The 25,001-nt window shown below is 38.4% G+C and overlaps 1 protein-coding gene across 3 annotated transcripts in view; it reads left to right on the top strand.

Annotated features, from left to right (window-relative positions):
- The window catches only part of PLXNB2 (plexin B2), a 402,707-nt gene that overhangs the window by 302,702 nt on the left and 75,004 nt on the right, over positions 1 to 25,001 (top strand). For all 3 annotated transcript variants that reach the window (XM_060777770.2, XM_060777771.2, XM_060777772.2), the window contains 6 exons: positions 4,670 to 4,820; positions 7,499 to 7,610; positions 8,220 to 8,322; positions 9,666 to 9,767; positions 17,924 to 18,016; positions 18,983 to 19,064. In XM_060777770.2, coding sequence (XP_060633753.2) covers positions 4,670 to 4,820; positions 7,499 to 7,610; positions 8,220 to 8,322; positions 9,666 to 9,767; positions 17,924 to 18,016; positions 18,983 to 19,064 — 643 coding nt within the window. The remainder of the gene's footprint in view (positions 1 to 4,669; positions 4,821 to 7,498; positions 7,611 to 8,219; positions 8,323 to 9,665; positions 9,768 to 17,923; positions 18,017 to 18,982; positions 19,065 to 25,001) is intronic.

The following is a 25,001-nucleotide window of genomic DNA, read 5'->3' as shown; positions in this document are numbered from 1 at the left end:
GACAAGGAATACTCAGAGATGGCTTTGCAGTTCCTTCCTCTGAAAAAGTTTATAATCTTTCCACCAGAGGAAGGCCTGGAGTGAGGCCGAAACCGGTCGTGAACTACAGATTTAAGTTCAACTCGACGCAAGAACATACAGCATTGATACTTTTTTGAGTGACTGTATCAAATGCATATAATATTGTTTTGTGAATGCTATGACTTGGAACTGTATAGTAAGTTTCACCCATCACATTATTGGCTGAACTGTTTTATTTTTCTTTCTGTGTACAAGTGGGCTATTGTGTTGTATATATATTTTTTTCATGTCAGGAGTGAATTGAGAAACTGCAGGTCACTTCTGGTGTGAGAGAATTGGCCGTCTGCAAGGACATTGCTCAGGGGATTTTTGAATGTTTTAATGTTTTACCATCCTTATGGGAGGCTTCTCTCATGTCCTCACATGGAGAGCTGGAGCTGAAAGAGTGAGCTCATCCATGCTGTCCTTGGAGTCGAGCCTCTGACCTGTCGCTCTTCAGTCCTGCTGGCACAAGGGTCTAACCCACTGTGCCACTGGGGGCTCCTGTCTTACAGGTGCTTTTGAACTGCAACTCCCAGTAGTCCTAACCACATAGCCAGCAAGGGGGTATCATGGGAATTGCAATCTAAAAATATCTGGGTGACAGTTGTCTACTCTCACTTTTTCTCAGAAGTCCCCAGATAACATTTTTAAATACCAACTTTAGACTGTGATGTCTTTTCAGACCAATTAAGTGTGTGAATTGATAGAGCAAGCCTTATTACTTTTTAGAATAAAGAACATGATCAGGCAGGGAGGGCTTGCAGGGAAACTGCTGAGAAGAAGAAAAGTGTTTTATTATGTATTTTAGGACCCGAAAATGCACACTGTGCCTCCTCACTCTATTATACATTCAATGGCTGTAGTCTCACCTTTTAGTAAGGTTCATTTTTTCACCACAGGAATGTCACATATCCTTAGGGCAAAACAGCCTCAGATAGGAAAAAATAGGCCAAACTATTACTTAAGAGGCACAGTAGTGGAAGACCATTTCAGAGAAAGATCAGAATGAGAAATAATTGCGAAAAGGGAACACTCAGATAATTCTGTGTGTTTTTAGCTGTCTTGGTCAATTCAGTAAACTTTTAAACCCATCTTGTTATCTCTTTTTCTTTGTGGTCCCCTGTTTCCTTATATCACAGAAATAATCAAACACTTGAATGCTCTGTTGGCATTTTTCCCCTCGAGGCTCATGAAGCCACCAGACATAACTTTGTCAGAAAACTTCTCACTTCTGTCTCTCAGCCGCCAAAGGGTTGCTTCATCTTTCCAGTTCTGAATAGGGTATTTTAGGGCAAGTTTGTCTTTATTATTCCTCCCAAACAAGAACCTTGATTCTTTGCAGCCTGACTTGTGACTCCTGCTGTGTCCTCTGGCAATTGTTGTTGTGTGGTTAAAGCACTTTAATTATGCTGGAAAAGTTTGAATAACTCCTGTGTTCAATAGATGTTACATTTGCACTGGAAAGAAAACCACACAAAAGAGAGGCTGGAGAAGAAGAAAAAAAGAATGGTGGAGCACAGATGCAGCATTATTTCGGAGAAGAGGGGTTTAAGGCAAGATGTGAAAGCCTAAATCCATCTTTGCCAAAGTTTCAGCACAGAGGGGGAAAATATGTGACATTTGGCGAGACTATAGAAACACTTTTTTCCCTCTCCTTCACTGAAATCCAGACTTCCTTCCAAGTGAAATAGGACAGCTCCTGAGAACTGACAAGTCATACTATATTTTTTAATGGATGACTCCACTGCTACCTTTGCAAACCATTCACATCCCCATGGGATAACTGCACATGACTAATTAGCTGGTATTCGTGGCTGCTAGGGATCCATTTCTTCACTTATTTGCTCTCATACAAAGTAATAACCAGTTTTTGTGTTATGGCAAGTCTTCAAAGCCTGCCATTTCTTACTATTTGAAAGACTATTTGAAAGACAACTTGCAATTCAGGACTTGTTCGTCACAAAGGTGATGTGTGGTTGTTTTGTGCACAAACATACAAAATAATATTCTGCACAGAAAACAGCATTTTTCATACACATCACAATGTTTTCAGATATTCCACAAGCAAGATTTATATGAACTGAAGAGAAACCAGAATATAAGAAATCAGAGATAAGGAAGATGGCAGCATAACTGGAGTGGTGTTTCTTTCACTTCCTTGGCATCTAGTTTTTCTAGTTTTTTTGAGATATACAAATGAAGAGGAATATCAACAACAGTCTGATAAGTTTATGATAAGTTACTCTTATCATAAGTGGAGCTTTGAACCTAACCAGCAACATTATTACTAATCAACTCTGAAGAGCAAAAGAAAAGGGAGTGAGAAAGCTAAACTGTCTTGTTTCGATATTCCAAGAAATGAGAAGCAGAAGCAAACATAGACCTAAAATTAGTGCACAGCATATATATATATATATATATATATATATACACACACACACACACACACACACACACACACACACACTACTACTACTACAAGTAGTTGTCTGTGATTAGCACTCCTCCCTGCTAAAGTTCTCAGTTCCGTGGTAGATATCAGTATTGACTGGACCAATAAGGACTTTTTCCTATGGAGAAAATGCAGCTTTATGTACAAAATTATAGAGTAAGTCCAAAATTGCAGAGATATTTTTCAGTTCAGAACTCTTCTTTTCAGGGATTCCTTATCCTATAAATCACATCTTTCCAGTTTTTTTTTTTTGTAACACTCACAAGAAGGAGCAGATGACTCTGTGTCAGTATTTTCTATCAAATTAATTTCTTCCATTGCTTGGAGGATAGACTGAAAAAAGCAATGTTATCTAAAAATTATGGGAAGTGTGGATAAATTCCTGACAAATGTATCAGGGTAGAGAGCTATGTAGTTTCTATGCTTACTTTATTGTAACTAGGTGCCCAAGCTATATGTGCTCTTTATTTTGCAAACCCTGTGCCATTCTCTTGTGTTTTGCCATCTCACTTCAAGGAGTTTCTAGAAAAATCTCCTAAGTTCAGGTTTAGAAGGCTCTTGGGGTTTTTCATGAAAATTGAAGCTTTGTTGTTATTGGGGGGGGGGGGGGATTTAACATTACCTTTTCTTCTTCTATGTTGCTTTTGCCTTGCTTTTTTAACAGCAAGAACAACCCTTACTTGGTTTTCAGATGTTTAGCAGGCAGCAGCTGTAGGAAGCTCCAAGAGGGGAAGCCAAAAGGTCACGTCCTCTAAGGAGCTTTTGGGGAAGCAGGTTTAGTTAGAAAGGCTTCAGAATACAGGAGAGTGGCACACAAGATGGTAATAATAATAACACATATTCCTTGGGTCACCTTGTTAAAGGTAAGTAAACTAAAAAGCCCTGGAGTGCTTCCGTAATTGCAGAAATTTTTCAGAATATCGAACATTCATGGAGACCAGGAAAGAAAACATCTAATTCTTTCATATGGAGGGAGATAGTTTGCAGAATGACAGGTCGGTATTCAACACAGCACTAGGAAGAGAGCCATCATCACCCACAAACAGCATAGTATTCTTAGGTCATCCAACTTCTCTCAGTTTTTGCAAAGCCCATTCCCAAATTACCATGTTATTCAAACGTCTATAGCCTCTACTCTCTTGGTCACTTAAAAACAGCCATTATCATACCTTTTAAATCAGTTTTTTACAGTTCTAATCTAGCCTTGTGTCACTAGTGAAACAGAGTGGAGTTTTCTTAACAGGTTAATAAGTGAGAGACCTTTATTATGATTCCCGAGGAAGAATTTTTGAGAGTAAGCACACATTTCTCAGCACATTTCAGATTATTTTATGTTTATGTTATTCCTGGGACAAAACTCACAGATAATACTTGCTACCATTGTCAAAGACATTTTGAACATCTTAGCACAACAAAAGAGGGACTCAGTTGTAGAATTTTGGTTAGTATTAATTACAGCATTTTCTATTATCTTGTGGTCAAAACCGTTTCCAAAATAAGAAATAAAATGTTTTTCTTGTGTGTGTCTTTTTCTATATAACTCTCCCCCCCCCCCCCATCCCATAGAATCATAGAATCATAGAGTTGGAAGAGACCTCATGGGCCATCCAGTCCAACCCTCTGCCAAGAAGCAGGAATATTGCATTCAAAGCACCCCTGATAGATGGCCATCCAGCCTCTGTTTAAAAGCCTCCAAAGAAGGAGCCTCCACCACACAGAGAGTTCCACTTCTGAACAGCTCTCACAGTCAGGAAGTTCTTCCTAATGTTCAGATGGAATCTCCTTTCTTGTAGTTTGAGGCCATTGTTCCGCGTCCTAGTCTCCAGGGAAGCAGAAAACAAGCTTGCTCCCTCATCCCTGTGACTTCCTCTCACATATTTATACATGGCTATCATATCTCCTCTCAGCCTTTTCTTCTTCAGGCTAAACCTCCTTAAACACAAAGTCCTATTGCTGTATTGAGGATTATAAAATCCTTTTTTGAAATTTCTGGGTGAAAGGGATTTAATTGTAGTGTTAGAATTTGCATGTAGTTGTCATTTTTTTCTCCCATTTCTGTATTTACCTTGATCTGTGCTACACTTTCACACTAGCTCCTCTACTAAGATGTTGATAGCTTTGTCCATAATTCTTGCTTTCTTCTTATGATTCCAGGTAGAATTGACCATAACCCCTTTGCCAGAATTAAATGAAGATGACCAGATTTGGTGTCACTTTGGAAACATGGTCCACCAGGCAGAACTGCAAGGAGAGGCTATTATTTGTGAACCCCCTAATGAAATCCCTCCAACACCAAAAGGGCAAGGTAAAGAGACAGTAGCATATATTTCTATGCTTTTCAAAGTTTAAAGCAGGCTACCTTTACTAGTTGCTGGGAAAGCTTTTTTTCCAGCCCATTTCGCTCTGCACTGCAATCCAATTTTTTTTTTGAAACATTGACAGCAGCTTTCCTCTAAAAGAGAATGGGTTGTCAATGCTTCTAAAAAGAAAGAGAAAAGCACTGCACAAGTTTTCCACATTCACATTTTAGCTTACTGCAGTAAAAATGCAGTGCTAACCCCCAAAATAGCCATAGTGCACACAGGTTAGCCCTAATTGGCAAAGTCAAAATATGAATCAACACACAACTAGGAAGTACCATATTTATTCAAACACAATGTAGTAATGCACCTCAATTTTGAAGATGCACATTACCAAAAAAAATTGAATTAAATGGGGCCAAGTTAGAAACTGCACAAGGCTGCTGAAGGGGTCCTACTTTCCCTTTCCCGTCAACTGTTTCGATGCCTGCCTCCCTTATGACAGGCCAAAAGGTGCAAGCAAGGGGAAGCCACACCTCATGCCCCTTTGCCAGCCTCATGCAGTTCCCAACTAACCTCCTTCACAAGGCTTCAAAACCTTCCTTGGGACAGTCTTGATCAAACAGAGGAGTGTGGCTTCCCCTTACCTGTCAGACATCCCGTTGCCTGCCTCCTCGGTTTTAAAGGCCTCATGAAACAGGTGTCATGAAGCTTGCCACCCCAGTCAGGCCAAGGCTGGCAAACTCACATCAGCCTAACAGAGGGACATAACTTCAGCCTGACGGAGGGAAGCAGGTGGGTTTATATGCAAAATTCTAATATGCCATCAAATCTAACGCGCACCTCCAATTTTGACTATTAGCTAAAAAGGGTGAGCTTTAGACTCGAGTAAATATGGTATATAAACCCTTCTATATCTATCTTATGCTCTCATTATTGTTTGTTTGTATCCCATCCCAGTTTTGGAAAGCAGCCTACAAAATATTGAAACAACACACACACACATACAAATATATATATATATATATATATATATATATATATACATACATACATACATACATACACACACACACACACACATACACACACACACACACATACACACAAGTCTGTAGCCCCCCCAAAAAAATTCCAGGTTAAAAAAATCTGGTTTAGTCATGAATTTTAACTGGTTAACAAATCCCCATGCTAAGTCTATGAGAAGTAAACATTAAATTGATTTAATTCACTCTATATAAAATATAGAATGAACATACTATTTAAAATATTTTGTGTTATGAAACTACTCTTTATAATTTGCTTTTAATTTCAACCCCCCCCCCCCCATTTTTTTTCTGGCTATGGCACTGCATGCATATATATATATATATATATATATATATATATATATATATATAAACAATCCACCATGAAAAGGCAATAATTGTCGAATTCCTACAAGCCTGATAATGCAGGAGAGTTTTCACTTGCTGGTGCAAGGAGGGATCCATTCTAGGTTCTCCAGGGAGTGAGTTTCAAAGTCAGTGTGTGCATAGTCTATGTACCTATTCCTTACTTGTTGTAGTTAGGTCAACTATGTACCAGATTTTGAAGACATGGGCATTTAGAGATGTTATCCCTATTGTTTGCTCAAGATTTAGCAAATTTGTTCATCTGTGATTTTCCTATAAATAGATTTTTCTGTCAAGTTAAAAACACACACTTGGCTACACAGTGCCCTCTTTTACAGATGGTTGTCACTGAGTAAGTGGGTCCCAGTGGAATGCATAACAATTGTTTCCAGTCAGACCCATTTATCCTGAGATGATTTGACAAATCATCTGTGTTCCTTGTAAATATCGGTTTTTAAAAGCTAGACCTCGGAATTAACTGTCACCTCTAAAAAAAAGGTCCAATTTTCATGTGACCCCTGAATATTAGCTAAAGTGAAAAACAACCTGAAATTTTCAGCAGAATTTTTCATAAAGTAGGCTTAAATCTAAGCTGTCACCACTCTTTCAAAAAGCTGTTACAGGAAAGCTGAGTTTGAAATTGCTCAATAGCTTGTGAAATAGCTTGTCAGAGGGGTTTAATGATTTCCCTAAGAGGAATAGCCAGAGTCTCACTGAGGAAGTTCCAATTTCTATATATAGATATTCAGCCTTAGTTCAGTAATAATCCAGATTAGAAACCCATTAATAGAGGAAGTATATACTAGACCAGCCTTCAAAAATGCTATACTTAGCTTACTTTTTTGAGCACATATTGGTTGTTTCATAACATATCCATGTTATTCTTAGTGTAAAATGTATATGAGAAAAGTGGTGCATACTGTCGATATAAAGCCTCCAAGAAAAGGGATCATAACATTTCTTCCTGAATTAATGCATCTTTTTTTCTTTGTTTTCAGAGTTAGATGTTCAGTAATTGAATATTTATCCCTTTCAAAGAGGCATAATGGGACTTCTAAATATTTTATCATATTTCCCCATCTCCTTTTCTCCTTTTTTCCCTGAGTATTTAATGCAATTTCAATTAGTCAGAACAGTCACACTGTATCCCAAGTTCAAGAATTGTTTTAGTAGATTATATAAAATCTTGAGCGAGCACTGATATTGTACTGTTGTTAACATTGAAGTATGAATGGTCTATAAATTATAAAACATTCTTAATCAAATTAATCTTTAATAATATTTTGCAGATTATGTCTCAGTTCCTTTGAATCTGACCTTTGGTGATAATATATTTTTTGCATCGGGTAAATATCCTTTTTATGACTGTGGAGAAGCAATAAATCACAGTGAAAATCAACCGTAAGTATTCAGCTGCTCATCCTAATTTTTTACAGTCATGTTTTCCATGTTGTGTACATACAAATATTAAATGTCTTTGAAAATACTGTCAGTTTTCTCAAAGAATGAAGAAAACCTTTTGTGGACACAATAATTTTATTTATGATTGGTCCATTGTATTTGACCTCTAGTATCCACTATTGTGGTCTTTCTAGGTCCTCCAGTGTGATTCTGTACTATCTTTCTGGCTCAGGTATAGTCAAAAGTACAGGATTCACCATTGTCCACATTTTCAGGTATCCAAGAGAGGAGTGGACGAATAGTGTTGAAACATATTTCCTCAGATATGGGAATTGTACTGTAATTGTTCAAGACGCTTCTAGATTACTGACTTTCTAGCAAACTTGGTAGTTGGAATTTCTTTTATGTGTCCTTATTGCATCTGAAATTGTGGCTGTGGTACAAGGAAGCATGATACTTGGTTGTTCATGGGGTTGCAAGTTTCTATATTGTTGTTATTATTGTTATTATTATTCCTGTAAATAAAGATGTATTTATTGCTATATGATACAAATAATGTTTACAAATAGTACCATAATTCTCCCCCCATTTTATGGTTTATCCATGCAGGTGCTTTTCTTGTGCAAGCAGTAGATGGAATTGCCAGTGGGACAGAGAAAACCATATCTGTGAAGATGTCTCTCCAGACCAAGATGCAATTAAACAAAACATGGTGAAACTGTAAACTGATATGTGCAGACCTTATTAAAATGCTTAAGGGAACAGTATATACACTAAATGCATCATATCTTAGAAGTTAAGCAGGGTCAGCCCTGGTTATTACAGCCAACAAATCCCAGGTGCTGTTAGGTGATATTTCATAGAAAGGAACTGACAAAACGCCTCTAAATATTCCTTGCCTAAGAAAACACTATGAAATGTCATAAAGTCACTGCGCACAAACATGCAGGGGGATATGAAAATGTCTACATTTTGATAGGTTTGCCTGAATCCTCCTAACCATATTTTGTTCCCTTCCATGCTTCTCAGCAATTTTGGGATGATGGCATTATCTTATATAGGGCTTGGTGGAGCAGAACACTCAATCTTCTCACCTTCCCCTTACACATAGCTGACCTTATTGATGCTGGAATTCACAACCCAATTATTGGCCTGGGAGAGCAGACAGCCTTTTGCTGCAGTTCTGCGATCAAAACTACAGTTATGACATCTTGGATATCAAGGAGGAGGATGTCTCCACTAAGCTGCTTAAATGCAACAAAACACGGAATATTTGTTTTCCCAGTTGCCCCTGGCCACTAACCCAACACATTGATTAAAGAAGGGAAGGCACTGCAGAGGGGGCACTGAATACATGGTTGTGCCGCAACCTTAAAATTTGCACCTGCATATGTCACTGTCAAGATACCTATTTTTGTTTTCACTGAAATTTTGGGCAGTTTACCTAATTCACTCAGCCTTCTCCAATTGGCAAACACATGTTTCTGCATATTTTTCAATTCTGCACCTTATCTATTCACATTATGAAATGTGTGCATTGCTTTATGCACACACAATTTTTCTGAAATGGACTATAAGACTCACAGAGACATAAGCATAGTGTGCTTTTCCAGTTAAGTCTCAGAAGAACTAATGGGTAACCCAAGAAATACAAGTGCTACAACACCAAGACTGTTTCATGCCTATAAATTTCTATCAATTCTTAGTGACATAACACTTTTAAATTTTCTTCTTACTGATGCATTATAAAAACAAACAAATTCAGTTAATTGTCTTAGCTAATGGAAGTAACTACTTGTTCCAGCTAATTATGGAAATAACAGGGATAACTTTCTGATTTTTTTAACTTCATGCAAGTAGTAAGACTATGTTTAGCATACAGTTCTATATTTCTTCTGCTATCAATTTTTCTGCTATATTAGAATAGATGGAAAGAAATTTCAGGAGTGTGTGGTATTGTTTGGCATGTGTTTTAGCAATTTTTAGCATATCTAATTTGTAAAACTGACCTGATGTTTCTGGTTTTTAATCATATATAAAATGGTTATCTCCTAGGCAGAAGAATGCCCACATTTTCTAAATCCCAGTCCTGATATAATACCTATGGAAGTCTCAACAAAAGTATATTTTGAAGGAAAGAATCTAGATCATTATCAGGTAAATTGTACTTAAATTATGTCCCAGTAGGTTTTTTTTAGTTTGTCAGAAGCTTCTTGAGAAACTGCAAATCACTTCTAGTGTGACAGCTGTATGCTGAGACGTTGCCCAGGGGACGCCTGGATGAGTTACAATCCTGTGGGAGGCTTCTCTCATGTCCCTGCATGGGAAGCTGGAGCTGACAGATGGGAGCTCAGCCCATCTCACAGATTCAAACCGTCAACCTTCAGGTCAGCAGTTCAGCTGGCACAAGGGTTTAACCCAGGGGTCCTCAAACTTTTTAAACAAAGGGCCAGGTTACAGTCCCTTAAACTGTTGGAGGGCTGGATTATAATTTGAAAAAAATATATATAAACTTATTAGTATTTCAATGGAAAGCGTGGGCCTACTTTTGGTTGATGAGATAGGATTGTTGTTGTTGTTGTTGTTGTTGTTGTTGTTGTTGTGTGGTTTCAAGTCCTTTCAGACTTAGGTTGACCCTGAGCGAGGGCCGGGTAAATGACCTTGGAGGGCCATATCCAGCCCTGGGCCTTAGTTTGAGGACCCCTGGTTTAACCCATTGCGACACTGCGGCTCCCTTGTTCCAGTGGGTACCATCCAGCATTTCTCAAATATTCTGTATATTTCCTACAATTATACTCTGGAGGAAATCAGCATATTTGACACCACAGAGGACTGCAATAGGTGCCAGGAAAGAAAGCCTTGGTTCCATTAGAAATGACGACTGAATAACACTGTTAGATTTTGAGACTAAATGTTTTTGAGTTCGTTGCTTTACTTGTAGTATTTATGCCATTGGACCTAAAGATACAATGCACAGAGAAATATGTTCATCTAAAGACTTTATCTTTCATTTGAAGTATATGCTATATTTCATAGACCTGTACTCTAGCAAAAATCATTACCTTGAAATTTATCAGTAGTGATAAAAAACAGTTTATTACTTTTCTCCTTTCTGTTAGTAAGCAAAATATTCTAGAATTGCAGAGCATCTCTCTTTTCTAACTCGGGTGTTAGAAAGTGAATTATATCAATAGCTTTTAAATCAAAGGTTCCCAAATTGCTCTTTAGTTTTTGCTGTTAAAGTTTTCCCATGTCTGAAATGAAAGGCAACTGTGGATTTTCCATCAGTGAAATTCCTGATTAGAGACCACTTAACGTTATGCAGAAAAAGATCAATAGCTTGAATGCAAAGAAACAATGAAGGGGTTTTGTGCTGTACCTCAGACCCTTTTTGTCCCTAGTGTCCAGAATTGTAAACTTGTGTCCATCTTCTCAGTGTTTTTTGTGCTATCTTAGACTTGGTTCTCTTATAGCTGTCTTGCCCATGGCTTCTTCAGAACTCAACATACTCTGTTGCTTCTTCATGTGAGCATTGGAATGATTGAGGAAACAGGCCATACGAACTGGAAAAGAAATGGCAGAATTCTGCAGAAGCAAAGGGCAAGGTGGCTTATGAAGGAACAGGTTTAAGAAGCACCATCTGAAGCTGTTAAAATGACTATTACTCATTTTTGAAAAGCTCTCTTTTAAATATAATAATCCTGAAATGTGAACAGTATTTAGACCTCAACATTAGGATACAACTTCTGTGTGAATATAACTTATGTTGCAATGGACCATTAAGCAAGGTTTTCCTCTTTCCTCAGAAATCTCTGGAATCAAGCCTAGAGAGGTTAGAGTTTCACACTCTATGTACAAATATTCTACATTTAATTTGGGGCTTCTTATGCTTCGGCTTAGATAAAGCAATCAATTCTGGTGGGATTTTAATTACAGGATATGAATATGATTGCAGTTGGGGGGGAAATGTATAGAGTGGGTGTAATGCATCTGTGCTAAGCTATAAACAGAAATAAATATGTAATCCTGTTCTGTCTGCCCACACACTGGAAGTAACTCAAGCAAGGATGATCTGGGGGTGAATACTCAGAATTATTCCTAAACAAGTTCATTATTGAGGATGATTTGCCCATAGTACCAGAAGTAGTACATATCTCAGACATGAGAAACAACCTTAGTCTTACATGTAAGGTTGGTAGTACATCAAGTCCAAAAGACCCTCTGTAAAATGAAAAGAGCATTATGGTCTGAAAAACTCAAAAGTTTTTTTTCCATGTCAGCAGCGACTTGAGTAACTCCAAGTCGCTTCTGGTGTGAGAGAATTGGCTGTCTGCAAGGATGTTAACCAGGGGATGCCCAGATGGTTTACCATCCTGTGGAAGGCTTCTCTCCTGTCCCCGTATGAGAAGCTGGAGCTGACAGATGGGAACTCACCCCACTCCCCGGATTCAAACCGCCGACCTTTCGGTCAGCAGTCCTGCAGGCACAAGGATTTAACCCATTGCAACACCGGGGGCTCCACCTCAAAGAGTGAAATAGTATCACAAAGATGCTGTGTACAAAGTTGCTGTGCACTTTGTACCGTAATGCAACTCTTCCGTTCTTCTAATATGGATGTATTTGATCATCTACCCTGCTAATAAGGATGACAACTCAACATTTCCAACTGGCACTTGGGGAATCTCATCTATTATTTCTCCCATTTCCTGTTTTCAAGTCTAAATAGTCTCTGAACAAGCTGAACATTATTTCCTTTCCATTGAGTAAGCCATTTTGTCTCTAAGAAAAAAATGATGAGCAAATAGCAACTTAGTGCATATTGTCATTTATAAGTAAAATAAATTCACAAAAAAGTAACCCCCAAATAACCTGGTGACTTATACGTGGATCAGTGTTAGAATAGGGACCCAAGGGGAAGGAAATACCAGCCATATCTCCATACTTGTTTTGAGTTCCTAGCAGAAAAATCAGATGGGATACTTTAAAATACATATATTTAACCAATACTAGCACAGAACAGTTCCTATCATTATACTGTGAATTTTGCCCATTCCAGTGAGATGTTACTATTGACTCAAAGTCAGTGTCTGTAGGTACAAAATGTAGCAAACACACTTCTCTACTAATTTGTGAAGACTGCAGAATTGTCAAGAGGCACATTGTTCATGAATTATATTCAGTTCCTAGGCTTTGAAAAAAATGTATGTGTGAGAGAAATACTGACTCCTGATGTATTTAGCTTCAGGTTGCGAACATCTGTTGTTGTTCTTATTTATTTTGTTTTTGTTAGTTGATGTTGCTCCATTGTAGAGAGTACTATATTATTTCTTATTCCTTTACACACTGAAGTTAAAATCAAGAACTGGCTAATGAGGATGGAAACTGAATATTTTAATTAGGAAATCAGGAATTCTGTCTGTGACTTCCCTATTTTAATGTAGAAAAACACTTTCTTGCAGTAATGAAGATGTTGGGACACCAGGGTCAATTCCTTATTCAGATATGAAGCTCTTTAGGTGAACTGCACTAGCTATTATCTCTCATACCTCTCAGGTATTTTGGAATAATAAAATGAGGAAATAGACATGGCAATTTCTCCATCTTTAGCACCTAGAAAAAAAAGGAGATGCCTAATAGTCAGTCGGTAGATAAATAAAGAAAAACATCTGTTTCTGTTTTGTTGACTGTTCTAAAGCCTTTGACTGTGTGGATCATAATAAATTGTAGCAAGTTCTTGGTGGTATGGAAATACCAAGCCACCTTGTCTGTCTCCTGAGGAATCTGTATAATGACCAAATAGCAACAGTAAGAACTGACCATGGAAGAATAGACTGGTTCAAGATTGGGAAAGGCGTACGTCAGGGTTGTATACTCTCACCCAACCTATTCAACTTGTATGCAGGACACATCATGTGATGTGCAGGGCTTGAGGAATGCAAGGCTGGGGTTAAAATTGCTGGAAGAAACATTAACAACCTTAGATATTGCCACTTTGATGGCCGAAAGCGAGGAGGAGCTGAGAAACCTTCTAATCAAGGCGAAAGAAGAAAGTGCAAAAGCTGAGTTGCAGTTAAACATCAAAAAAGCCAGGATTATGGCAACTGGACTGACAATGGGCAAATAGAGGGAGAAAACAAAGATTGCCAGAAGATGTTTAATTCTTGGGAGGAGAGCAATGATCAGTCTCGATAAGATAGTGAAGATCCGTATAGTTAAAGCAAAGGTATTCCCCATAGTAACCTATAGATGTGAGAGCTGGACCATAAGGAAGGCTGAGGGAAGGAAGATAGATGCTTTTGAACTGTGGTGTTGGAAGAAAATTCTGAGACTGCCATGGACCGTGAGAAGTTCCAACCAGTCCATACTTCAGGAAATAAAGCCCGACTGCTCATTGGAGGGAAGGATATTAGAGGCACAGATGAAGTACTTTGGCCACATAATGCGAAGACAGGAAAGCTTAGAGAAGACAATGATGCTGGGGAAAATGGAAAGGAAAAAGGAAGAGGGGCCAACTGAGGGCAAGATGGATGGATGGTATCCTTGAAGTGACTGGCATGACCTTGAAGGAGCTGGGGGTGGTGATGGTCGACAGGGAGCTCTGGCATGGGCTGGCCCATGAGGTCACGAAGAGTCAGAAGCAACTGAATGAATAAACAACAACAATAGCATCTCAGCCTCCATTTGTAGTACTAAAGGGAGGACAACATAAACATTTAATATCGATTCCCTTCCATATACATGCTCAGGTAATGACGATGAGAATGATGATGATTTACACAAACCTCATTATTATGGTGCACTGTCCCATATGGCCAATTTCATGAGTCCTGAAATAAAGCTTCTAAGTCTACTCTTACATTGATGGTACATTGAACCATCAGAAAGCAAAGGTGTCACTATCTCAGTCATCCCCTGTGGACATTTTTGGAGTACATCAGATTTCAGAATTCCAGATAAGGGACATTCAACTTGCACTACAGTTAAGATCAAATATCTTCCTGAGAACTATTGTTCAAAATGTTTTCCTAGCTTTGGGTGCAATTTGAACATTGGGTCTATAATCACCAATATTTTCTTGAGCAGAGAAGTTCCACATGAAGTTGAGTATACCCTTGGTATCCACTGGGGTTCGGTTCCAGCACCACCATGTCAAAATCTGTGGATGCTCAAGTCCCATTATATATAATGATATAGTAAAATGGTGTCCCTTATATAAAATATCAACATCAATGTTTGTCTGTTAGATTTTTTAAATATTTTCAATCCATGGAAGCAGAATCCATGGACATGGATGGCTGATTGTGTTATTAAAATACTCATATTTTTTCATATGCCCCCCCAATTGGTAGAGATTTGAATGGAGGTTGGTATATCTAGAAATTGCATGTGTAGGGTTTATGTTTACATCCAGTAGATTCCACATTTGTGCTCTTTCTTTTAAAAACTGTTACTTCTTTGTTTAAAAAGATTTTTGGAACCAATAGTATATGATTGCCAAAAGTATGAACCTTTTTGCATAAGTTGAAAACCTAAGGGTATCTATTTGCAGTACCATCTAGTAGTATCTAGCATAATTTAGCCTACATGGCATTGCACTGTGAAATTTCATCTCACTATGAAAGCCTTTCAGTGACACTAGAATTCATGGCTCCAAATCCAAGCAATCTACCTTTAAATTTTCTTCAGTATTTCTGGAGGTTGGAGTTTTGGCCACAGTCAAAACCTTTCTTGGAATTTAGATGCTTTGCAAAGATTGATGTTTATTTTGCTTAGGCATTTTCTCATTTCTGAACTTCAATGTATTCTTGCTATCTCTTCCATAGCTCTAGCCTATTCAAAAGTTCTTGAAGTACAGAAAATATATTTTACTTCTTACTCTTAAATAACTTTAACTTCAAGTTCCTTTCAAAATCATCTTTATCTGTTGCAGAGAAGCATCAAACCCTTGGAAAGTGTAAAATGAAATACAGAGCAAAGAAAGCAGAAAGGTGCTGAGACTTTTCTTGCCACCCCCTCTGTGTCACCCACTTTCCAAGCTTCTTCTTTAATTAACAAGGCTAGGATTAAAAGAAAAGGCAGAGAATCAACTTCTTCCTCCCAAAGTTTCCTGGGTTGGGACACCTTGGGCTTTTCTGCCACAACTTCTCAGCAAGCTACCATTTTAATGACTCTCAAATCCTTTCTGCTGTATTTTCATGAGCCTTTCCTTCAATATTACATAGCTGAAATGTAGGGATTCTTCATTTGGCAGTTCCTAGGCTGGTTGGTTTTGTTGGGAAGTGCTATAATGCAGAAATAAAATGCAAACATTATGGCAAAATGTTCATTTTCTCCATCTGTTGGATCTTGTAGGCAGTTCCCCTGTTGTTTTCTGAACTGTGTTGCCATTTCATATTTAGTTCTGCATCCTATTTCATATTTGGTTGGGGGTTTTTTTTGGGGGGGGGGCGAATTTTGCCATGTTATCAGTAAAGGGAAAATACAATTTATAAAAGCATTTAATTATTACCACTTAATGGGGAGGGGAAATCTTGTTAAGTTTTAGAGTGTACTTTTGACCAGCTGAGTAGTAGAACAAATATTTACATCATTAGGGTTTTTTTTATCCTTAAATCAATGTATTAAGTTTGCTTATCCTTATCATTCTTCCATCAGGCTGAGAGATTGTGACTGTGCAAAAAACTCTAGATCCAACTGGTATGATGGTCAGATTGGGACATTAAAAGTCTTGATCAGTAAGGCCTGAGCTTAAACTCTTGCTTAGTGATGAAGGTCATTGGATCTGACATGTCTCAGGCCTCCTACTTTGCGGTTGTACTTTGCCTCAACAAAAGGGCAGGTTGAAGTTCTCCACATCAACAAGGAGAATTCTTACATTCTGTTGCTGTTCATGACTGGCTCCAAAAGTTGCTATGTTTCCCCTTTCAGTTTTTTTAATCCATCCAGGACAACTAATTGAATCTTCTAAGTCTTTAAATATTTGGCACTTTCTTGGCATACACAGAAACAAGTAAGACAAGGGTTGGCAACATATGACTACAAGCAATATTCAAACTCCTAACCTCCCCCCATGCAAAAGCAATGCAGTCTTGTAGGCTGTGTTGTTTTTTTGTTTATTTTGCTTTGCTCTTTGAATAATCAATGATGAACATTTCTTGAATAAAAGTCTTACTATTGTCCCCTCCTGCTTTAGAGGAAGCATTTCACTGACAAAATAAAGAAACCAGTTTTTCAAGGAAATGAGGGATTCACATCAAATCTCTCTTTGAGTGTAAATGTTGAGGAATAACACACTTCACGAGGGAAACTCCATTTACTGCGGTCTACCTTGATGTCTACACCTACTGGATTAATCCAGGTTAATGCACTCAGGAACAGCTCTGATGTAGCACTTTGGCCATCACATGGCTGTTGGGGCCTAAGGATGCATTAGGAACACCACTACCAATAAGCAGTTCCCTCCCAGATGCTTGCTGGTAACATCTTATTTTTGGTCATATGGCTTACTGCCCTGCTGTGACATCACCAGGAAGCTTATAGAAGGGAGTGCTTGATGGTTTGGGCAGTCGACCCAAACCAACAATGGACAACTTGGAAGTCCCTGAAAATATTCAGAAGTGGAATGGGCAGATCAACTTGGCAAAATGGCACTACCTAGAAGAATCCTCCACCTTGTGCAACTGTGGAGCAGAACAAACAACTCCGCATCTGTATGCTTGCCCACAGTGCCCTGCCTCATGCACAGAGGAAGAATTGTCTAAAGCCACAGACAGTGTTGCCCGTTTGTGTTTTTAAATTATTTAGCCACTTGTGCTCCCTCTATTTTATCAGGTTTATACTTATTTATGCAATGCTTTTGACACGAAATAAATAAACAGCGGCTCTATTAGAACTGTGCATTGGAATGTATTCAGCTATCTACACCTCTGAAACTCCTGTTCTTGACTATGAGTTGTTTGTAAGTCAGATGTTTGTAACTCAGGTTCTTCCTGTTGTCAGCTCTACATTTTTATCTGTATCTTCAATTGCAAACACAAACTTTATGTAAATCTATAATTTCTGTTCTTGTCTATTTTTGCAAAGTGTTAGTAACCATTTTCTTAGGTAACCAGAAAATGTTAGAAAGTCCTTTTCTCATTTGCTGTTGCTCTCTTCCATTATATTTGACACTGAAATTATCAGGAAACATTTGGTATTGATCTTTATTTGATCTAGTTATTTCCAGAGCTGAAAGGTACATATATTGTTCAACAGAACTATTGTTCATGTCATGGTGGAGGAAAGATTACAAGTCAAACATTTCTTTTTCATAGGGTAGCCATTTCAGAATTGGAAATAAGCAGTATGGATTTGACACTGAGGTGGAACAAGATGCTGATGGAAATTTCTACTTTCAAAGCCCAGTGGTAAATATTGGGATTGTATGTCTATTTCTCTGTGTGTGTTTAAGGATTGCTTTCTCTTTTGTTTTATCAGTGAAGAATGGGCTTGCTTTTATCTTGCTTTTAAGATATATTGCATTCACCATTGCATGGTTCCCAGGCTTGTAAAATCATGGCATTTAAAATTAGTACTGACATGTTTTGGCCACTTCTGTATATTTATCCACAGCATGTGTAGATATTGATCTCCAGAAATTGTTTCTATAATCACCTAATTTTAATCCTGCTTTGCAGGAAACATATTTCTTTTTCTAAGACCTATGTTCTGTTCATGCGGTTTTGAATGTAAGACACTGGTTAGCATGTGATAATAAATTATAAACTAAGTACTAGAATAGCTTGTTGATCTTCCCTGGTGAGTATGGATGATAATCTTTGCCATTCACATTTGTTTTAGCAGCCAGGGAAATGTCTATGGTTAGGACCAGCTACATAATAGGATGCAAAGGAGAGATGACGAAATTCTCCTTTTAAGTACTCTGGGGAGAAGGAGCTTTTTCAGGGGTAATCTGTTCTTGTAGATTTGAAGAGATATCTATTATTTTAGAGTGCTAGCTGTCTGCCTTCACTAGAATCTGCTTTCCCATTTTTCTCAATTCTTTGAACAATAGTTTCCCACAATAAAACAAAAAGCACTGACAGCTTTTGTTAAAACATCTTTGACTAAATATATCAACTTTACTTCGTATTTTTTACTATTTTCTGATACATTTATCTTATTTCTACTTTTTATGATAACAGCAATTCCTATTTTCAAAGGTTTTGGAATGTAAGTATTGATATCACTATTTGTCAAGACACATCAGTAAAGTAGTAATATACTGCTTGGTTTTGAGAGAAATAGTATACTACATGGTTTCAGACAAATAGATGAATACATCCAATCATTACTGATTGAAATAATGATCGTTGTTTCCTCCCAATCTTCAGATTACCAACGTTGGAAATGAAACTCTACCACTTAAGTTATTCATCAAAATTGATAAAGTCATGATTGACAGCAAACTGATTGGTGAGTATGCCACTAAGGGAAGGGAAATTAAAAGTAATTTTTATTACATCAGAATCTTTGAGTTGTACTTTGAACTCCATTGCCTCTTTATGGTTTTTATTCAGTTTTTTAAAAAGGAAATAATTTCAAGAATGGATTTATTTATTTATAGTGGCAGAAACAAATTGAGAATACAGTTATAATGTATAAAAAACCACAAACAAAATTAAAAACTTGGCATTATGCTAGATTTCCTTTGACCAGAAGCTCACCACTTGGAGTGCCTCTGGTGTTGCTATGAGAAAGTCCTCCATTGTGCATCAGACAAGGCTCAGACTGCATTGTAGTAAATGGTCTGTGGTTTGCTCTTCACACACACATGTCGCGGACTCCATTTTGTAGCCCCATTTTTTAAGGTGGGCTTTGCATCTCTTGGTGCCAGATCGCAGTCTGTTCAGTGCTTTCCAAGTCACCCAGTCTTCTGTGTACTCAGGAGGGAGTTTCTCATCTGGTATTAGCCACTGATTGAGGTTCTGGGTTTTAACCTGCCACTTTTGGACTCTCGCTTCCTGAGGTGTCCCTGCGAGTATCTTTGTGGATCTTAAGAAGCTGTTTCTTGATTTAAGGCATTGGCTTGCTGACTAATATCGGAACAAAGGATGGGCCGGATATGCCAATGCCTTGGTCCTTTCATTGCTGGCTGCTACTTCCCAGGTGGTGCAATACTGGCTAAAAAGTATAATTTCTCCAGCCGTGTTGGGCATAGACATCCACTTTTTTAATGTGGTGAGACGTATTCCATACTGGGCATGTGTATTCAGTAGCAGAGTAGCAAAGTGCAAGAGTAGATGTCTTCACTGTTTCTGGTTATGATCCCCAAGTTGTGTAAGTCAGCTGTCTTATGATATTGTTTCTAGTGTCCACTTTCTGCTTGATAGTCAATCAGTACTTCTTGTAAGTCATTTGTGTAAATTTTAAACACTGATGGATCAAGCACACTCAAGAATATCTGTGTAGGACATACAGCAAAATACCATAAAATCCAAAAAAAAGGTATCTCTGTTTTGTGGATTTTGGATTTTCTGGTACATTTTTTTAATTGTGACAAAATAATTGTCAGAAACACTAAGTAAACTGAAATTAATGTTTTTTGGAACAGCACTATATTAGCATGATTTTTCAGTATTTATGACATTTGCATGCTTTGGAAGTTGGAAAAATACAATATTTCCAGCAATCAGACCTACAGTGTTATGGTAGAAGCATGCTACTCCTTCCAAATTCTGATATACACTAATGCACCTCTTCAGGAATGACAGATCCGATAACCACCAAGAGGTATTAATTTAAAATTGTATCATTTGCTTCAGCCAGGTACAATAATAAAAGGGGCCAACTTCATTTCCTAGCATCAGATGCCGTCATTCTATATAGACTCAGCCAAGACGTATTTTTCTGTGATGCTGTTGCCACCTCCGCTTTAGATCAGATAGTTTGAGGCTGTTTCATATTACGGTCCCCATCTTGCAAGTATTTTTGTTCAGGCACAGGTCCAGTATGAACAGTTTGTTTCCTGGCAGGCATATTGGTCCATTTAGAATGAATAATTATGGCAAACTGAAGCCAGGCGTGACCTTCCAAATGCTTTTCAGTAATCCTTTTGCTTACTACTGTGACTCAGTGACACTTATGACTAATGTACTCACACTGATAACTTTTGCCTAGCTGCAAATCAATCTACAAGTATAGTTATATCTCATGAATTCATTTTTTTATGGAAGTTGCAAATCAAAATCACTTTAAGAATATAACTGTCTCTTTTACAATAGTAATAACTCCACCACTTTAAAAACATGCATTATCTTTTTGTATGGGATTATTGTGAACCACTGATGGAATGTGACCACATAATTAAATGAAATTCTAGGATGTATCTGATATGATTTTTTTCTAGTAAGGAATGTAGACCACTCTACCATTACATGGGATATTGGCAACCGTCTGCTTTGTCCATTTTCCTCCTGTCATGTCAGAAAATTCAACTTGACATAAAGGCAAAAATATACTTCTGGTATCCAGTTTCTAAAGTGTGCATGTCTAGACTAGATGTCCTTTTGATCCTTTATAGCTTAACAAGTTAGTGACCATTGGATTCAGAAGAAAGCTACATGTAATTTTAAATTTAATTGGTTTATAAATTCATTGGAAACAGTGGAATATAAGTGATGTTTAAAAGTTGGAGCCTCAGATTATACTTAGGTGTACATTAACTGTAAAATAAAAGGAGAAAAGAATTAGGAAATACATTTTTATACTAATATTATCCAGATTTTCTTTTTATATTTTTGAAACTGTTGTGGAATAGCTGAATTTATGCCAATCATTCTATGAAATTAGGGCCTTTCCAGACAGGTCCTACATCCCAGGATTTGATCACAGGTTTTCTGCTTTAAACTGGATTATTGCTGCAAGTCACTTCTGGCTGACACAACCTGGGGATCACAACCAGATACAGTGAAGACATCTGCCCTTGCACTTTGCTACTCTGCTACTGAATACTCATGCCCAGTGTGGAACACATTTCACCACGTTAAAACAGTGGATGTAGCTCTAAATGAGACATGCCACGTTATCACAGGATGTCTGCGCCCTACACCACTGGAGAAATTATACTGCTTAGCCAGTATTGCATCACCTGACATCTGACAGGAAGGAGCAGCCAGCAATGAAAGGAGCAAGCCATTGGCATCTCCGACCCATCCTCTGTTCATATATCAGCCAGGAAGCCAACACCTTAAGTCAAGAAATACTTTCCTAAGATCTACAGAGATATTTGCAGAAACACCTCAGCAACCGAGAGTCCAGAAGTGGCAGGTGAAAACTCAAAATATTAATCGGTGGCTGATACCAGATAAGAGACTCTTTCCTGGGCACATAGAAGATTGGGCAACTTGGAAGGCGCTGAACAGACTGTGCTCTGGCACCACCAGATGCAGAGGCAACCTTAAAAAATGGGGCTACAAAGTAGAGTCCACAGCATGCGAGTGTAGAGATGAGCAAACCACAGACCACCTACTACAATGCAGTCTGAGTCCTGCACAATGGAGGGCCTTCTCACAGCGACACCAGAGGTACTCCATGTAGCCAGATTTTGGTCAAAGGACATTTGACATAATGCCAAGTTTTTAACTTTTTGTGTTTTTAAATACATTATAACTGCACCCTCAATTCGCTCCTGACATGATAAATAACTGGTTTATATGTGTCCATACTGCCAGATAATCTGGGAAAAACAAAACACCTGGGATCAGATCCTGGGATATAGGGCCTGTCTGGAAGGGCCCTTAGTTACTAGGTTGCTCTGATAGTTACGGTGTAGCAGGTGAGTGATTACTGAATTTCTTCATACAAGGGAATCTTTTTTTTTCTGTAACAGGAAATTTAGAGAATGCCAGGTAGCACTGCAATTTAATGCCTTTTTATAGCCACTGGAGATTCTGAACATGGTGGAATCCAATATATTCCTTTTATCCTTTGTCCTGTTTTATCAATGGTTTCACAGCTAGTATCTAAAAATGATGGATAGGAATTGAAACTAATGGTTGGCTTGCTGCTGGTGTACTTAATGAGCTGATCACTAACAAAACTTATTAACTCTTGGAGCTCTGCCTCTGTATTGTCTACAGCTGTCAGAGCTTTCAGTGATTATGGATCTAATTTTGGAGACAGTTCAAATTCTGGCTTCGACAGACAGAGGAGTCATTCCCATTTCTGCACATGCAGGTGGAAAATGTCAGTTGGTCAGACATGAAGGTCTCGTTGGCAGTCCTGTAAAATTCAGACTTCTGAAATGGAATTTCATCTGCTCGTTTCATATATCAGATCAGTTGTGTCTCAGTGCACAGTTCAGCTAATGAGATGTGCAAGTCTCATTAGCTGAACTAGGGCAAAATCAAAGCATTAGAATACGTCTATTAAAAGCATGTGCCCTCTGCCTTCCATATATGATATATAAAACTTATGCAGTACAATCACCTTATTTGTGGACTTGATATCATGATTTCATTTATCTATGATCCAAAAAATATTCCTCTCCAAAAGTGCTTGTGGGCCTCTCTATGGTCCCTTCTACGCAGCTGAATAAAATCTAGATTATCTGCTTTGAAGTGGATTATATGGCAGTGTAGACTCAGCTAATCCATTTCAAAGCAGATAATGTGGATTATCTGCCTTGATATTCTGGATTATATGGCAGTGTAGAAGGGCTCTAAGTCCTCCAATACCATTCTTCTGGTATAGTCAAAATGTAGGATTCACTATTATCTTTCAGGTGCCCATGGGGTGGGGTGTCTTTTAATATATCCACTGTGGATATAGAGGATGTATTGTATTATAGAAGGAGCTCCCGGTGGTGCAGTGGGTTAAAGCGCTGAGCTGCTGAGCTTGTTGACTGAGAGATCACAGGTTCAATTCCAGGGAGCAGCATGAGCTTCTGCTGTCAGCCCTAGCTTCTGCCAACCTAGCAGTTCAAAAACATGCAAATGTGAGTAGATCAATAGGTACCGCTCTGGCGGGAAGGTAACGGCGCTCCATGCAGTCATGCCGGCCACATGACCTTGGAGGTGCCTGTGGACAACGGCGGTTCTTCGGCTTAGAAATGGACATGAGCACCACACCCCAGAGTCAGACATGACTAGACTTCATGTCAGGGGACAACCTTTACCTTTTACTATTGTATTATAGATAATGATCAGGGTCACACCAAGCTGAAAAATTAATCACCACTAATACTAAATAGAACACAGCAAGGAAGGTAGTTCCACAATATTCTGCATATTCCCCATCTTGAGTAAGTTGTTTATGGGTGCTTCATTTTAAGAAGAATATTGGAACAGGTTCAGGGAAGGGTAACATGGATGATAGGAGGAAGAAAAACAAAACATGTGAGAAAGCTTAAGGAGTTGGGTATGTTAAACAAGGACAAGAGAGATGACATGAGTGCACTTCTTTGCTGCCTCAGAGAGTAGAACTAAGTCTAATGGTTTTAAGTTACAGGAGGGTGTATATTGATTGAAAATTATTAGCAACCTCTTCTAAGAGTTGTTTGGCAAGGGAACCAATTACCTGAAGGTGATGGAGTCCTATTCTCTGGATATCTTCAGGAAAGGTCTGACAGCTACCTGCTGGGGATGTCCTAGCTGGAGTTCCTATACTAAGCAGGAGCTCAGATTTGATAGCCTATGGGGTCTCCTTCAACTCTGTGATTCTGTGTAGCAAAAAAAAAAAAACTATTGAAAAGGGTGAGCCCTCTTTTAAAGCAGAGGCAAATAAGAAGATTCTCCTAGAAGACAAGTGAAGGATCTTAGTCTCTCCTGGAGAAACAGGGTATGTGGAGAACACTTTTCCCCGATAAGAGAAAATAAACTGTGAAGAAAAGAGGTGTGAAAGAGAGAAGGATATGAGGGAAAGAAGTTAATAGAGATTGATATTGAAAAGGAGTGTACTTGCCATACTGGCAATAGAGTGAGGGTTAAATCTGGCTGTGACTTTGTTAGAGGAGGTATCTGTGCTCAAACTGGTGTGTTCCTGTAAGCCCTTTCCTCTGTGGGAGCAGAGATGAATCCAGAGATTGTTCAGGAATACTCTCTGGGTTGCGATGGATACAATCTTTATTCTGCTGTTTTGTTTCAAGAAGTTTTCACATACCACAAATTCAGCTCCCATTAGCTTTATACCTCAATAGATTCAAAATTGTTATGGGCCTAAGAAACACTCTGCCTTTCTCTTTGATGCATGGTCATGATAACCCAATGTGGCAGGGCATTCCTCATCAGGATTTGAATGCTCTGTACTGCCCTTCCACCCATGGACTCTGACCTCATCTGTCAACCTTTGGTGCGTGCTACAGGATGCCTTGGATGACATTAGAGTTAAATGTAAAGTAGGAGAGAAACAGAT

The sequence above is a fragment of the Anolis sagrei genome, chromosome 5, assembly GCF_037176765.1.
Source record: "Anolis sagrei isolate rAnoSag1 chromosome 5, rAnoSag1.mat, whole genome shotgun sequence".
Taxonomy (NCBI): Eukaryota; Metazoa; Chordata; class Lepidosauria; order Squamata; family Dactyloidae; genus Anolis; species Anolis sagrei.
Note: the sequence above shows the minus strand (reverse complement) of the source record. Positions and strands in the feature narration are given on the sequence as shown.